Source organism: Pezoporus flaviventris, unplaced genomic scaffold, assembly GCF_033815535.1.
Source record: "Pezoporus flaviventris isolate CSIRO_AGI_PZ_B2104156 unplaced genomic scaffold, CSIRO_AGI_Pfla_v1 ptg000036l, whole genome shotgun sequence".
Taxonomy (NCBI): domain Eukaryota; kingdom Metazoa; phylum Chordata; class Aves; order Psittaciformes; family Psittacidae; genus Pezoporus; species Pezoporus flaviventris.
The window spans coordinates 32038706-32052859 of record NW_026892584.1 but is presented as its reverse complement, the minus strand read 5'-3'; the positions used below and the strand labels follow the sequence as shown (position 1 = coordinate 32052859).

Here is a 14154-nt window from a genome sequence, read left to right as displayed (position 1 = left end):
ATGTCTATAGCCACATGGATTCACTGGCTACTTTGTAGTCCTTCTGTAATATCTTAGGGTCTTTGCCACAGTTCAGTAGAGCAAGTAGCATGTGCAATGCCATAAAGGAGAAACAAGGCAAAAGCCTTCATTTTCAGTCTTCAGCTAGTTACCTGCATATGTAAAAGCATTTTAAAATATAAGAGAGATTTGGGAAAATCTACAAATTTTGATAAATATTCGTATTGCATGTACATGATTGACTTACACAGTGGTGTAGTGTTTTCTTTCTGTCTAAATAATTGGTATAATTTTTACTGTTTTGTCTGCCACAGAGTTTATTTTGTTTTTAATTGTGCTTGAGTGTATATTCATTAATCTTTGTTCTTCTATAGGTAAAAGTTGTTTTGCAACTTCCATTACTTTCTTCCCAAAATCAAGTTTTTGTTCTGTAAGCGTGTATGAGAGAAATTTTAATTCAGATCACAAATGGTATTATTTTTTATTAAGACTTAATTATTTTCTTCTGATTTTTGTTCTGATTTGTCTCAGCACACACAACACAGTTTACTCAGCCAGGCTGGTCGTACTTGCAAGTGGATGGACACTTAGAAGGAGGTGGCAGTTTTGTAGCCCTGACAGATGGCCTAGGAAACCTTACCATCATAATTGAAACTATGGTATGTGTATCAACAATTCTGATAAACTAGAAAAGACAAAGGAAATGTCTTCTTATTAAGAACCTGTCCTGATTTATGTAGTTCATTATCTGAAATATCTTCTCTAATGCTTGTAGCTTTGTCAGTGAGAACACTAAAGATCATTTTTTCTATCTAAACTTGTATCTAAGCTAGAAAAGCTAGTTGAATCTTCCTGAAGACTGATGTATATATCATCTTTTTAGCACAAATTAGCTTTAATTTCATGACATGCCCTGGGAGGAAATTAAATCATGCCTTTTTTTAAAGGAGTACTCAATATTACACTGGTATAGTTGTAGTTATGAAGATAATAATGAAATAAATGGCTGCAAATTGGTCCTACGTTGCTGTTTTAATTTCAGTTTATGCCATATGTTTTTCATGAACATTGCCAGGTGATGCATTCCGCTAATGTATGTTACTTTGTTGCATTATTTTTTGTTCAGACTTATAATCACTCACAATGTATCAGGCCTCCGCTGCCTCATTTCACTGTGAAGCCTCAGAGAGCAACTTTCTACCTCAAAGGGTCATTTGTAAGTATATCTTGAATACGTTTGGTCAGTCTTGTAGAATGAATTACTATCCATAATCAAATAAATGCAAAACAATATTTCAGGTTAGCAAGAAACTGGAGTTCTTTACCTCCAGTACCAGAGGCTGTAGCAAACCTGGAAAAGTGTTAAGTATTCTGGTTCTGCTTTTTACCCTGAGATGTAACATCATAACTGAATTTGTAGAATTATTGCCTCCCTGCCTAATCATCTATGTATTGAAGAAGAAATTCCCCAGAACCGAAATGCAATTGGATTTTTCTTTAGGATTTATTCCAAGGGTGGGTGCTCTGTTGTGCTGATTTGCTTGTTTTTTTTAATTTGTTTATTGTTTTTTTTCTTTGTTTATTTTTTCTTTATTTTTTTAAATATTGTGTTTCATTATAGTACATGGTAAAAACCCTTCAAGTGTGGCATTCTAGACTTGATTTTGAATCTGGAAGCTCTAGTCTTTTCCAGAAACTCCATCCTGTAAAGGTAAGTCTGTCAGTTTTAATTACAGTTTCTCTGCAGTTTCAGGTGTTTCTTCCCCCTTTGCTGGAACTCCTTGACTTTCAAGCCTAAACTGCATAATTAGGGCATGTTTTATTAGCTCTTTTGATGACAATTTTACTAGCTGTATGTAAGCTTACCTGGAGTTAATAAAGAATTTGGGGGAAAAGGGATTTTCAAAATAGCTCAGAGATATTAAATGCTGAGGCAAGAATACAGGATTTTTGCCTTAAATCAGGACTTTAAAAGGTCTCCTTTAATTCAGGAGCTTGGGTATTTTGTTATTTAGTTTGATTTTTTTTTTTGCAGCTTGAGCTTTCTTTAATTCCAGGTGTGGAAGGGAAGTTTTTCTTTAGATTTAAATGTGGATGAAGTTTATACATTAACCACACTCAAAACTGGGCAGAAATGTGGTTACCCAGAGCCTCCACCACCTCAGCCCTTCCCTTCGAATTACAAAGATGATTTCAATATTCGTAAGTCAGAATTCTCTTATCCAAAAACTTAATTCACACACAGATATGTCTTATGTATAAAGGCAATAATAATTATGTTGAGTCCCCTAATGGAATGGTCTGAATGTCTGTTTTGTTTTTGTTTATACCTGATTCTCTAACGAGCTTACACCTGTATTCTTCACTTGCAATGAGGTGTATTTAATTCTGTGTCTTAACCAGGAGGTCACTAATAGTTTTAAAATTCTTGATGCAAATCATATAGCTCATCACAATAGTGAGCTAGTTTTTGGCAGGAAGATAGAGAACATGATAATTTACTTTGTTCATGTATTTGAAAAACTGGGGTCTGCTTTAAAACAAAACCAAAACTAAAATCCCCTTCAAAACGACAGCTTTGGAGCCTGTGCTTTGATAAAGTCAGTCATAATTCTAGAAAATGTTTTCAGAAAACAAGAGTACAGAGAAGAAAAATAATGTTTTGGTGTTAATGTGTGTTTTATTTTCTCAATAGGTAATCCACCTTTCAGTGAAGCCCCAAATTTTGCAGATCAGACAGGTGTATTTGAATACTTCATAAATGCTTCTGACCCAGGAGATCATGTGTTCACGCTCCGCCAGGTGGTGGTCCAGCGACCCATCACTTGGGCTTCTGATGCAGATCAGACCATCAGCCTCATAGGAAATTTTAAGTGGTATGTAAATATACTATATTCTTGTGACATCTGGGGAAATGTCCTTCTTACCAATGTGAATTATGATGAGTTAATGTGTCACAAGCCTCATTTCTCTTGGATAGCAGGCTTTTGCATTCAGACTTTCTGTACAATGTAGAAATGATGACTTAAAGGGACTTTAAAAAGTCATTGAGCCCTGATCAGGGCTATTGCTAACTCTAAGAGATCAGCTGAGTCTTTGTCTAAATGATTCTTAAAAATACGCAAAGATGGAGAGTCCACCTTGTCTCATGATAGCTCGGCCCACTGCTGCACTGTCTTGGAATATTTTTAACTAATGTCCTGCTGGGCATATTTCTTCAAGCTGATTTTTCAGAATAATGGGTCTGGGTAGGCAAACTAAAAAGACCAAATCAAAATCCTGATTTGAAGTGTGCACTGAGTTTCAATATGTTTTTAAATGGACGAAAATTTGATTCAGTTTAAATTAGTTAATTTTGAGTTTTCTTGCTTGATTGTTCGCAATTTGATCAATCTCATATCAATGAATAGCTTTGGTATTCATTTGGTTACCTGTTGCAGGCTGCCATCTTCTGAGCAGTTCCTAGAATTGTGTGGATTTGATTCAGCTGCTGCTTAAACGTTTTAGTTGTGGGTAAACATGACTGAGATTTACTGGCTTGATCAGAGTATGATTATGATTGAGGAATCAAGCAGCATATTTTAGAATAATGTTTATTTAAAATTAAAAAGCCTTTGGGAAAGAGCCTGTTAACTAATTGGTTTACTAATACTAAACAGTAATAAACTTTATGCTTAAAACTTTTTCTTCTATTTGGAATTCTTTTCATATGTTTCTTTAAAAGGCTATTCTGTCTGGGTTTTTTTTATTTCGTTTGATTCAGTCATTGATCCCTCAAATGTCTGAAGTGTCACCTCAGGAAAACCAAATAATCTCAACATATTTGAACATTCTGTTTAAAAAGGTTTGTCACAATTAGGATTACTAAATCTTTCCTCAAACAGTTTGCTGTACAATGTAGGGAATGCTCTTCTACTTGCTGCCTACTTTAAAAAAAAATAATCAATTTATTGCTTCTTAAAACACTAAACTTTTCTTCCAGGGTAAATATGACAGTCACTTGTGACATCTACATAGAAAAACAACGTGATGGGGGCGTATTTATTGCAGGAAGAGTTGATAATGGTGGGATATATGTTCGACGTACCAAAGGAGTTTTCTTCTGGGTTTTTGCAGATGGCACCTACCGAGTCACTGGTGACCTAGGTAAGCAGCTCTTTGCTAAGGTGAATGCTTTTGTATGGACATGTCATTTTGATAGCCTTGATAAAAATTACTAACATTCAGATTTCATAATTCAGTTGTCATCACTTAAGAATTTAACCTATTGTGCTCTAATAATGGCCGCAGTTTGTATGCGTAGAAAGCATTTATTGGCTGGTCCACATCTCAGCCTCAGCTTTCTGTTTTTTCAAATTTTTTTTTCTGCTAACAAAGCCTATTTTACACTAGCAATTGTAACTTATTTTGCTTATCATGAATAATTTTATAATAAAAATTTGAAAAATTATAAAAAAATTATCATACAAATTTATAATAAAATTATAAATACATATAAAATACAGATAAATACTGATAAAATATTAAATACAGAAAGGTTTGATCTATATTCTTGTACTACGCCTAAAAAGAAAATCCTGCTTGAAATGCCTGTTTTGTAGACCAGTGCAAGACAATGTGCCTACATCTGGCTTAGGTGATGGTGGGTGCCTTACTGTTTCCACAAATTATACCTTCTACTGTTATTCTAGCTCAGTGTAGTGAGACCATATTCTACCTGTGTTCATCTGTAGAGCACTTGATGGGCATATGAAAGAGTGTATATCATAATACTTCATCAGTAACCAAAAGTTCTCTTTAATTTGCTTTGAAATAGTGGCAGGCTTTGCTGTTTAAATGCATTTCCCATCACTTCATGAGTGTAAATTAAAATTTTCAATAGTTTCTCATAAGTCAATGGGAACTTCTAGATCTGCAGTTTATTTGGTATAAAGACAGCCTATAATGACATGGTACTCGACCTTAAAAGTAGTCTCATCTTCTATTTGGTAGCTGTAGTTTCTCATTTCGCCTCATTTTATTATTTTTCTTATATTTTTTGTTTGATTTTTTTTGTTTTTTTTTTTAGTTTTGGATGGGTGGGTTTTTTTGTTCTTTTTTGCCATGGATGGGTAGCGTAAAGAAGGCTTTACATTAGCTTCTTTTAATATACTAGTGCTCCTAGGAAACCTGCAATGTCTAACTCCATAGCAACTTAAGCTTTGGCCGTATGTGAAAAACTACACATGTTTAGAATCGACTCTAGGATTTATTTTTAATAAGACATAACATTACCCAGTTAGGTTCTCTGGCCATCAAAAATCATTTTTCCTAGATGAAATGAGAGGAATTTGATTAGCCATCTCATTATTTCAAACTGAGACACTTGTTACACAATGTGGTAATTTTTTCCTGTATAGCTATTTTCAGTAATCTTTATGTTTCAAGAAAGGAGCCTGAATGTTAAATTGCAGCTGAAACTGTCCAATGAATAATTCAAGATTCTACTTGTAGCACTTAATTTTTTTCAGGTCTTCCCTCAAGGTGTCAGTCACACCTAATGTTTGTTTAGCTTAAATTTTTAGTAGAACTAAATCGTATCATGTGGCAATTGAGACCCTTCAAGTTAAAAAAAGTTCCAATACATAAACAAGGAGATCTACAGAACAAGCAAAGCAGTAGCTACTGTCACACTTCATGGACCCATACCCTCAGCAGAGGAAATCCTTGTCTCAGGCTGAATTCCCAAGAACATTGGATATTTCAGTGGAAAAAAGGTCCTGTCAAAACAGGAGAATGCACTGATAATGCAGAATCCACATTTGCATGTAAAACCTTCCATGCTGCAGGTGAAATTGTTAAGATGTCAGCTCTGAATGCTTCTGAAAAATAGGTATTTTGCTTTTGCTAGCTTGTTTTTTGTCAATCTTGGCAAAGGGGTGAAATATCACTTTGCTGACCTTAAGCATGTTTTACAGCCGGAGAAGAAATATTAATGAAAGGACTTTCTGGTGTCCGGGATAATGCGTGGCATACACTTACTCTCAACATTCAGGTAAGGACAAAGGCAAAAAGCTAGAAAACCAGTTATGAAACTTGCAGTCCTAAATGGTTTAGACATAACTGTGCTATACTGTTGACTGTGTATTAGATGGCCTTTGAAGTTCCCTTCCAACCCAAATTCTTCTATGAATCTGTGATTAGTTTGCCACATCTAAAACACAGTATCTCTGTTATTTTAAGTCAATCAAGTTCTGTTGCCAGTATTTTTAGAGATCTTGAGAAAATGGAGAGGGTATAGAAAATAACTGGAAAGATGAGTTCAAAGCTGGAGATAGCAGTACTAGAGAGACCAATCTTTTGTTTAATGAAAAGATCATGATCTGGCTTTGTTCTGAAGGCTCATCATTAAGCTACTAAACTAGTCCGTTTTATGAATCTAGTTCCCACCAAATCCCTTTGCATGAATTTAAAAACAAAATGATAAGGCCTTGATTGTGGAACTAGTTAACCACTTGCAAACTCAATTGGGCTGCCATCATTCTTTCCTGTACTGAAAAAGCATGGGCTGTAAGAAAGGGCCACCATTAATGAGAAGCCTGTCCACAGTTTTTCCCTTCCCCTCACTCCACCCCTTTTGGCCATAGTCACTTGGTGAGGAAAGTAGTCCCAGGCTCTCCTTTACATATACCTGTGTGCTTAGCTGGGTGTGGCATTGGTGCAAGAATATAAAAGGCTTTAAGGTCCTTCTGCTGAATGTCTCATTTGCCCAATATAACCTTTGCAACTGCAGTGTGGCCTGAAACATGGGGAATCTTAAATCCTAGGTGGAGAGATTGTCTACTGAAGCCAACTCTCTTTTAAAATTATGCATTGAGTCTTCCCCTCATCCTAAAATGTCAGTAAGCACTAGAAGCTGTTTTTCATCTTTTATGCTTTCACACTGGGAGACAGAAACATGGTTGTACTTGAGGCATTTACTGGAATTACTCTAGTTTAGTTTGGGGTTTTGTACACCCACACTTATGACAGCGATTGCTGTCTGTAAAATGGGATTTTTGCTAACTTGAATGGAGGACTGAAGATGAACATAAGTCATTTAAAACACAAAACAGTGATGGTAAATTTAAAATGATGATGCTGCAAATTTCTATCTTTGTATTTTTTACCAAATAAGTCTTTTGTGTAATGACAGAAGTGTGGGATCCACTTTAAAGAATTGTTATGCTGACTCCTTGAAATGTTTCTTTGCTTTTACCCATGTCTGTAATTGTCTTTTAGGTTAAGAAATACAAGTAAACTGAACTTTTTATTTTTTCCCTAAATGCTGTTTAGTGGAACCCTGGCAAGATAAATTGTACCTTTTCCTGAAACTGTTTTCAAATTTAATGGCTCCAAACGGCTTGAATAATACCTGAAAGTTCTACTGCCTCTCTTCTTCTCAGCTTAATGACTAAAGTACATGTGTCTTTCCTTTTGACTTTTGTGTAATTCTGCAGAATTGGTGCCAGGTGTATCATATCCACTTAAGGCAGTTGGGCTGTCTGGGGGAGCCTGACAAATATGGAAGCGTAAAACCAGTTTACCTTTCAGATTGCACAGTGAGTTTACAAAGTCGAGAGCTAGGGGAGACGAGCCTTTTATATATTCATTCTAAAGACATTAGATCTGTTTCACAGAGCTGATAGGCACTGGAGGATTCCATGCAATAGTCAGAAGCAACTCTGCATGGAAAATGTGTGAAATGTTGAAAGTTGACATCTTTCTGCCTTGTCTCTTCTCCCATGTGAGTAGGCTCAGTGTCAACACAGTCATTGGATTTTACAAAGCTAACTTTTTTTTTTTTTGACAGGGCACTTCTGCCTCAGGACTGCTAAATGGTTATCCTCTTTGGGAGAATGTCACCATTTCTCAACCAAGTAACGGCTGGGCTGCTATTGGAACTCGCTCCTTTGAGTTTGCACAGTTTGACAACTTTCATGTTGAAGCTAGCTGAAGTGGCTTTTGCATTTAGGGAGCCCAATTCTTGTATTACTTTGGATAAGAGCCAGTTCAAACTTTGAGGACAACTTAATGCTATGCTGAGATTGAACTGTTGGCAAGGAATCTGAATTCTGTCTTTATTATTTGCTAAAGGTTTATTTGAGTAGGTATCAACATGACTGTAACTTTTCCCCCTGGTTGCTGTGGGGATTTTGCCCTTTGATTTTTTGGGGGTAAATTTTAGTTCATGGTAATGATGAAAACAAAATGATAGATTTAAATCTTTCTCAATAACCACATCGTAACTTCCTAGCTCACTTTTAAGATAACTTTAGAAGTTAATAGAAGAGAACATTTTTAACTTATATGATTGTGTCCATTCCTTTCACTCTGAAAGAAAGTTAAATGCCAGTAAGCCTTATGAGCCAGTCACCCTATACTTTTGTAGGTGTGTCTTTCTCAAATTTGGATGAAGTACCTATTTTTTCTATAGTAAAAAACAAAAAGATGTTTTGCCTGATTTTCTGCTGCTGTCTGAGGCTAGACAGTACAATACTCCAAGTGCATTTGATTAGTTTTTCCTGATTACTTCTTCTAACTTTCATTGCCAGCAATAAAATATATCATATTTTTAGTGGAATAGAAATGTGCCGTATGGCTGATCAGGCAGAGCAGGATGTGCCTTACTTCTCAACTACCTCCTCTTTCCAGTGAAATGGTTGAAATGGATGAAAAGAAATCATAACATGCAGTTTGTTAATGATAGCCTTGTGGGGTTTTTTGCATCGTGCAAAGAATCATAAGTTTGCATCATGGATGCTGGCAAGCAGACTGCTTACTTTCATGTTAGATTGTGTGTGGAAAAAGTGGCCTTTTTTTTCCTAGTAATTTGGGCGACCATCTCTCACTTTTGATGCATTTGAATGTTAAAGCAGAAAATAAAGGCATAATAATTTTATTTAGCTTAAGATAAATTACCATAGCACAGAGAAGATATGGATACTATCACATCCTGGTATAAAAGAAAACTAAAACCCCAGGCTTTGCCTATAAAAGCTTGCAATTTATTAATAAGGTAAGTGACAGCAGGTGGATATAGACAGAATTTTTTAGTGTGGCAGGCAGTCAGATCAACACAATAGTGTCTGGTTTTAAACTTCTCCTGGGCATCATGAAGTTCAGCGGAAATTTCAGATCCTTGGGAAATAAGGGATTCTGTTTTGCTGTTGCTTCATTGTTTGTGGGCTTGGGTTTTGGTTTTGGGGGGTTTGTTGTTTGGTTTGTGTGTTTTTTTTTGTTTCTCTTTTTTTTGTTTTGTTTCGGTGGTGGTTGTTTTTGTTTTGTTGTTTGGTGGTTTTTGTGTGTTGTTTTTTTTTTTGTTTGTTTTTTTTTCCCCACGTTTCTGTGCTACAACAGCAGGGAAAAAAAAAAAGGATTGATACTATTGAGAACATAGTGAGGTATTGAATGAGATTTTCATCACACACACTTGAAATTCAGTTGGCTTCTGAATTTTTTCTGGTGTTGGTCAGTTTGTATGAAGGTAATAAATATGCCACCTATGTCCCTCTGCTTTTCAAATTCATATCCTGTGTCATCTACAAGCAAGTAGTTCCACATGCTTGACAGGATGTTAATAACTGTATGAGGCTGTCCATAGCAGGCAATATCTTGATAAACAGATTTGCAGTATACTTTGATTTATATGGGTTAATATTCTGATCCGCTTTATTTAGAAGGCCGATTCCAGTAAGTGTTAACTTTAGTCTTCAAAGTTGTCATCTAATGCAGAATTAATCATAGTATCAATCATAATCAAAATAGAAATCATTACTGAAAAACTTTTATAGAGATTATTTTCCAGATTAGCCTTTGGAGAAGAGTTCTTAAAATTCCATCTCTAATAAGTAAAAATTTTTTAGCTGTTACACTGCTATTGATTGGTTACAAATAATTCATACATGCAACTTTCATACATGCTAGTAACCTTGAAAAATGGTTCAAACCACTAAACTTAACCTCTGTACGTGGCTTCCAAGTATTAAATAACTTAACTGGGTGAAAAATGAAAGCTGTTTTTCCACTTCAGTTTCATTTGATGGTTGAAGTTTGGATGCAAATCTGTTCATTACTTGCTTATTTCAGAAGGGATGTCACTGGTAACTCCAGATGTGAAGGAATCTAATTTTATGTCCTCATATTCAAGTAATATGAGTAGAGGAGAAGTAGTTCTTGTTGAACTTTTTATCTGTGATGGATTTTCCTAGTGGGATACTTCTTGGAGACTTCCTGGTAACTTGTGTGGCTGCCAGGCAGTGTTTGTGTAGGAGAGAGATCAGCAATGATGCAGTTATTCCAGAGCACCTGTCCTGTTTTTTTTACCTTTTAATGCACTAGTGTAATAAACTGTACTGTTACATTGTGTACTAAACAGAATGTATTTTATCACTGGAAGTGTTGATTATTTTTTTTTTTCCCTAATCTTAATTTATACTGTTTGATGATTAAACTGTTATGAACAGAGTAAGTAATTTAATGGTGATATAATGTTACTCATCTTTTAATGTCTGTAATTCTTCACCCTTCAGCAGGCTGTAATATGTTTGGCAATAACAAGCTGTCGGGTCTTTCACTGAGGGGTAGATTTATGTTGTTGGTTATAAATACTAATCATTCCAGATGGACAAATAAAACACTTAAAATGCCTTTATTTGTGCCGAATGCTTCTGTAAATGGGTCTTGGTTTTCCCCAGTATGAAAGCTGACAGTTTTTCCATTGTGATTCTTGATAAAGATGTCTGGCATTAATTGGTTTGGAAGAGTTTTTCTGACACTGAATAGCCAGACAGCGCTCATTAACAAATATCTCAAAATCCATATGCATTAGGGCTTGTGCTGTTGATAAAATGTTATTTTTTAGCGTTCAATATACATTTTACTTGTTTATATTTTTTAATTTAGTTGAGGGAATTAAATTATATTTGAGGGCCAGTCACAGAAAGCTACAGAGTACTACGGTCTTGTGAGATTTAGCTGAAAATCTGTTTCTGTGTATGGAAACAAACAGTGCTGTACAGATGTACTTTTAAAGTTTAAATGAGGCTTCTTTACTGTGAGTATCTTTTTGAATCTATCTTAAAATGTGGTGGGTTTTTTTAATTGCTTTTTTTAAAAAAAAATTATTTATTAATTACCCTAAACTTAAGGTTTAACTTTAAAAGGGGAGGAAGAAATTCCATAGGGCTAGCCATGTTTTCAAGGCTCTCATGGGAGTAGATTTGAATTACCCTGGAAATACTGTCCTCCAGTAGCTGGGTATGTGCTACCACCTATACAAGCACTACATCAAAATCAATTCTGTCCCTTGTCTGCCACTCTGCCTTTGAGGTTGGACATGATGAGCAGTTCTTGGGAATTTCAAATTCCTGCAAAACACCAGGAGTCCTTTGCTTTAAAACTATGGGAGACTCTCTTACTTTAGGCTACTGATGATGGTTCCTTTTGCAGCTGCTTCCTGATTTCACTGTATCAAAAGTAAATTTCTAGTTCAGCACTTGATTAGGAGTGGTATTGGTTTGCTCTTTCCTGATTGAATCAGTTTTATTGGGTGGTAGCAGCACGTTGGTTGTTTTCACTCATTTTTTCATTGGTTTAGCTAAAGTTCCTATCCAGAATCCATTTTTCTGTGTATATATTATGAAAACAGCACCATAATTATTGCTGGTTTTGACTGTTTCAGCAGCATGGCAAAAGAGGGACAGTGCTCAGAGACCTTATCATCCTCACTTTGAGGTTCTGAGTTTTTTTTGGGGTGTTGGATTTTTAAACTGCTTTGTAAGTACATACGAGTCTGGCACATGCTGGGAGTAGGGGTGAGGTTGTCAAAAAAACCAAACCCTAATTTTTAAAGACTTGCTAGGCTTGTAGCAGAATCATCAGGAAGCCTGGAGCGTATTATACTTTGATACTTGATGAGAAGAAATATCATGTGCCAACAAAGATATCTTGGGTAAAGGTTAAATGCTTTTTAGTGTGGCTGGAACCGTAGTAATCATCCTGCACATATTAGTAATGCATAAAAATTTAGTGTAAGTTCCTTGCCACTAGATATGCTCCTTCCATTTATGCTCAAGTATCACTGAAACAATAGAGGTGTTGTTTCTACAACTTGTGCTTTAAAAAAAACCCAATTACCTACTAGCAATTGAGCAGAGGAAAACGTGTGTTGCATCTGTGTTGCCAAAGCTTTCACTATGTGCCAAGATACTCTGTGTTGTTTTCATAGTGATTTAGACAAACAATTGTGAAACAGTATTTTTACCCTCAAGGAATTATATTTTGATAAGGTTAGAAACAGATACAGAACCCAAACATCAGTTTTGCCAGGGGGCTTGAAGTAGCTTTGCAACTAGTGTGTTAACCCTGTCCTTTACTTTGGTACACCCCAGGCAAGCCTGGATGTATGTCTGGGAAATGAAGACAAAATGCAGAACTGTAGTAGATGATGGCTCAGTGTGGTACTAACTCGAGAATTTGCAAAAGAAAATGGAACCTGGTGCACTAGGCTACTCTGTGCAGTTATGGTCCCGAGAACCCTTGATGGTCTAAGACAGAGAAGGTAACACCAACGTGATTATTCTTTAAAAAAAGAAAGCCAAACCACAAAAATAACAAAACTCCCAAAACAAGCTCTGTGCACATGTACCCAAAAAATATGGAGAAAGTCAAAGAACACTCCAGGTTTAACTTGAACCATTGTTCAGATTCTGCTGGGAAATGCAGTTGTCTTCCATGCTGTTTTCCATGAACAATAACTTAAGTGCATATAGAGAATACAAGACTTTATTGTTGCTAAAAAGCAAATGTTGCTCAGCTAATTATAGACACTGCCATTTTCCAATGACATTAGGATTAGAAAAGGTTAGAAAACATGTCAACAGGTTATGTGGCTGACAGGCATGCCTGTGATGTGGGAATCAACCCTGTTCCTGGTTGCAGAAGGTTTCTTCTCTAATAGCATAACAGCAGAGCTATAAGAAAAGGGAAGATGTTTCTCTGTTACTGCCACACTCCTTCCAAGATTTTGGGAAGTTCCACTTACATCAGTCAATGTGAGATTTCACAGGAGTAGCTCTGTAACCTCTTAGCTTGATTATAGAGAGTTAACCGAGTGACTTGAAAGAGCATGTGGCATTGATGAACAGCAAATCCTATTAAGGATGTCTGTATTCCCTTCTGATGTGATTGCTCTTGTAGTGAGAGCAATAAATGGTAGTGTTCGCTGGCAAGAGATCAGACAGGTTTTGTGCTGAGCTGAGGTGCATGCAAGTGTCTCGGTGCAGAGATCTGTAAAGCTGCATTGGGATGCAGTGTCTCTGGCATAAGCTGCCTATTTCCTTTCAGTCTATGATTGCTGTTTAATGGTTCAACTTCCTTTTTTTTTTTTTCCTCACTGCTCATCTGATACTTTATCCTAAAAAAAAAAAAAAAATGTTTTGCCAGCATTATAGGAAATGTGCTCAACACAGCAGGGCAATTCTATCCCAGAAGGAGGAGGGTGAGAATACCCTGTTGATCATTCAGGCCCTCTCTTCGCCAAAACAGTTTTTTTTATGTTGTATATTTTTGAGGGCCTGCCTTGCTTGAGTGCTGAGGCAAAAGGGTGGAAGAGCTTCCGCTGCTCTTTTGTAGACGGCTATTCTGCTATTGATTTAAAAAACCCAGCATCATTATTTTCATTTATGATTTGTGTAAAGGGGGGAGGGAGATATTTCAGTTTTTCTTCCCTATTCATAATAAAAGCAAGGTTGGTACTGCAGAATGTGTTTATTTATTGAGCTCTACTATTTACTCGTAGGGTGGCTTGAGTTCTTCATTAAACACCTGTGCTTCTACCTTGAGGCACAAAAGCTTGGATTAGACGAATGCTCTCACATAGATGCGTTGACTATGAATACCAACTTCCTAAGCCAATAGGAGTTTCTGTTACAGTGTTACTGAACCAATGTGGGAGACTCCTTTCAAATGCCATAATTTGAAAGATGTAAATATTTTTTCTTCATGGTGGTTCTAGTAGATCTGTGCAACAAAAATCTTACTTTCCCCAAATGTAAGTACATTATTTACATCCCTTGATTTCATTTTCCCTCCCTGTTTTCACTTTTAAAATGGTAAATACTCATAGATATCTGT

The 14154-nt window shown here is 36.1% G+C and overlaps 1 protein-coding gene across 2 annotated transcripts in view; it reads left to right on the top strand.

Annotated features, from left to right (window-relative positions):
* Positions 1-8920, top strand: part of GALC (galactosylceramidase) — a 34566-nt gene extending 25646 nt beyond the window's left edge. For both annotated transcript variants that reach the window (XM_061463758.1, XM_061463759.1), the window contains exons 10-17: positions 532-659; positions 1127-1216; positions 1622-1711; positions 2058-2202; positions 2696-2876; positions 3983-4146; positions 5958-6034; positions 7832-8920. In XM_061463758.1, coding sequence (XP_061319742.1) covers positions 532-659; positions 1127-1216; positions 1622-1711; positions 2058-2202; positions 2696-2876; positions 3983-4146; positions 5958-6034; positions 7832-7975 — 1019 coding nt within the window. In that variant the 3' untranslated portion in view covers positions 7976-8920. The remainder of the gene's footprint in view (positions 1-531; positions 660-1126; positions 1217-1621; positions 1712-2057; positions 2203-2695; positions 2877-3982; positions 4147-5957; positions 6035-7831) is intronic.
* Positions 8921-14154: the final 5234 nt, after the last annotated feature.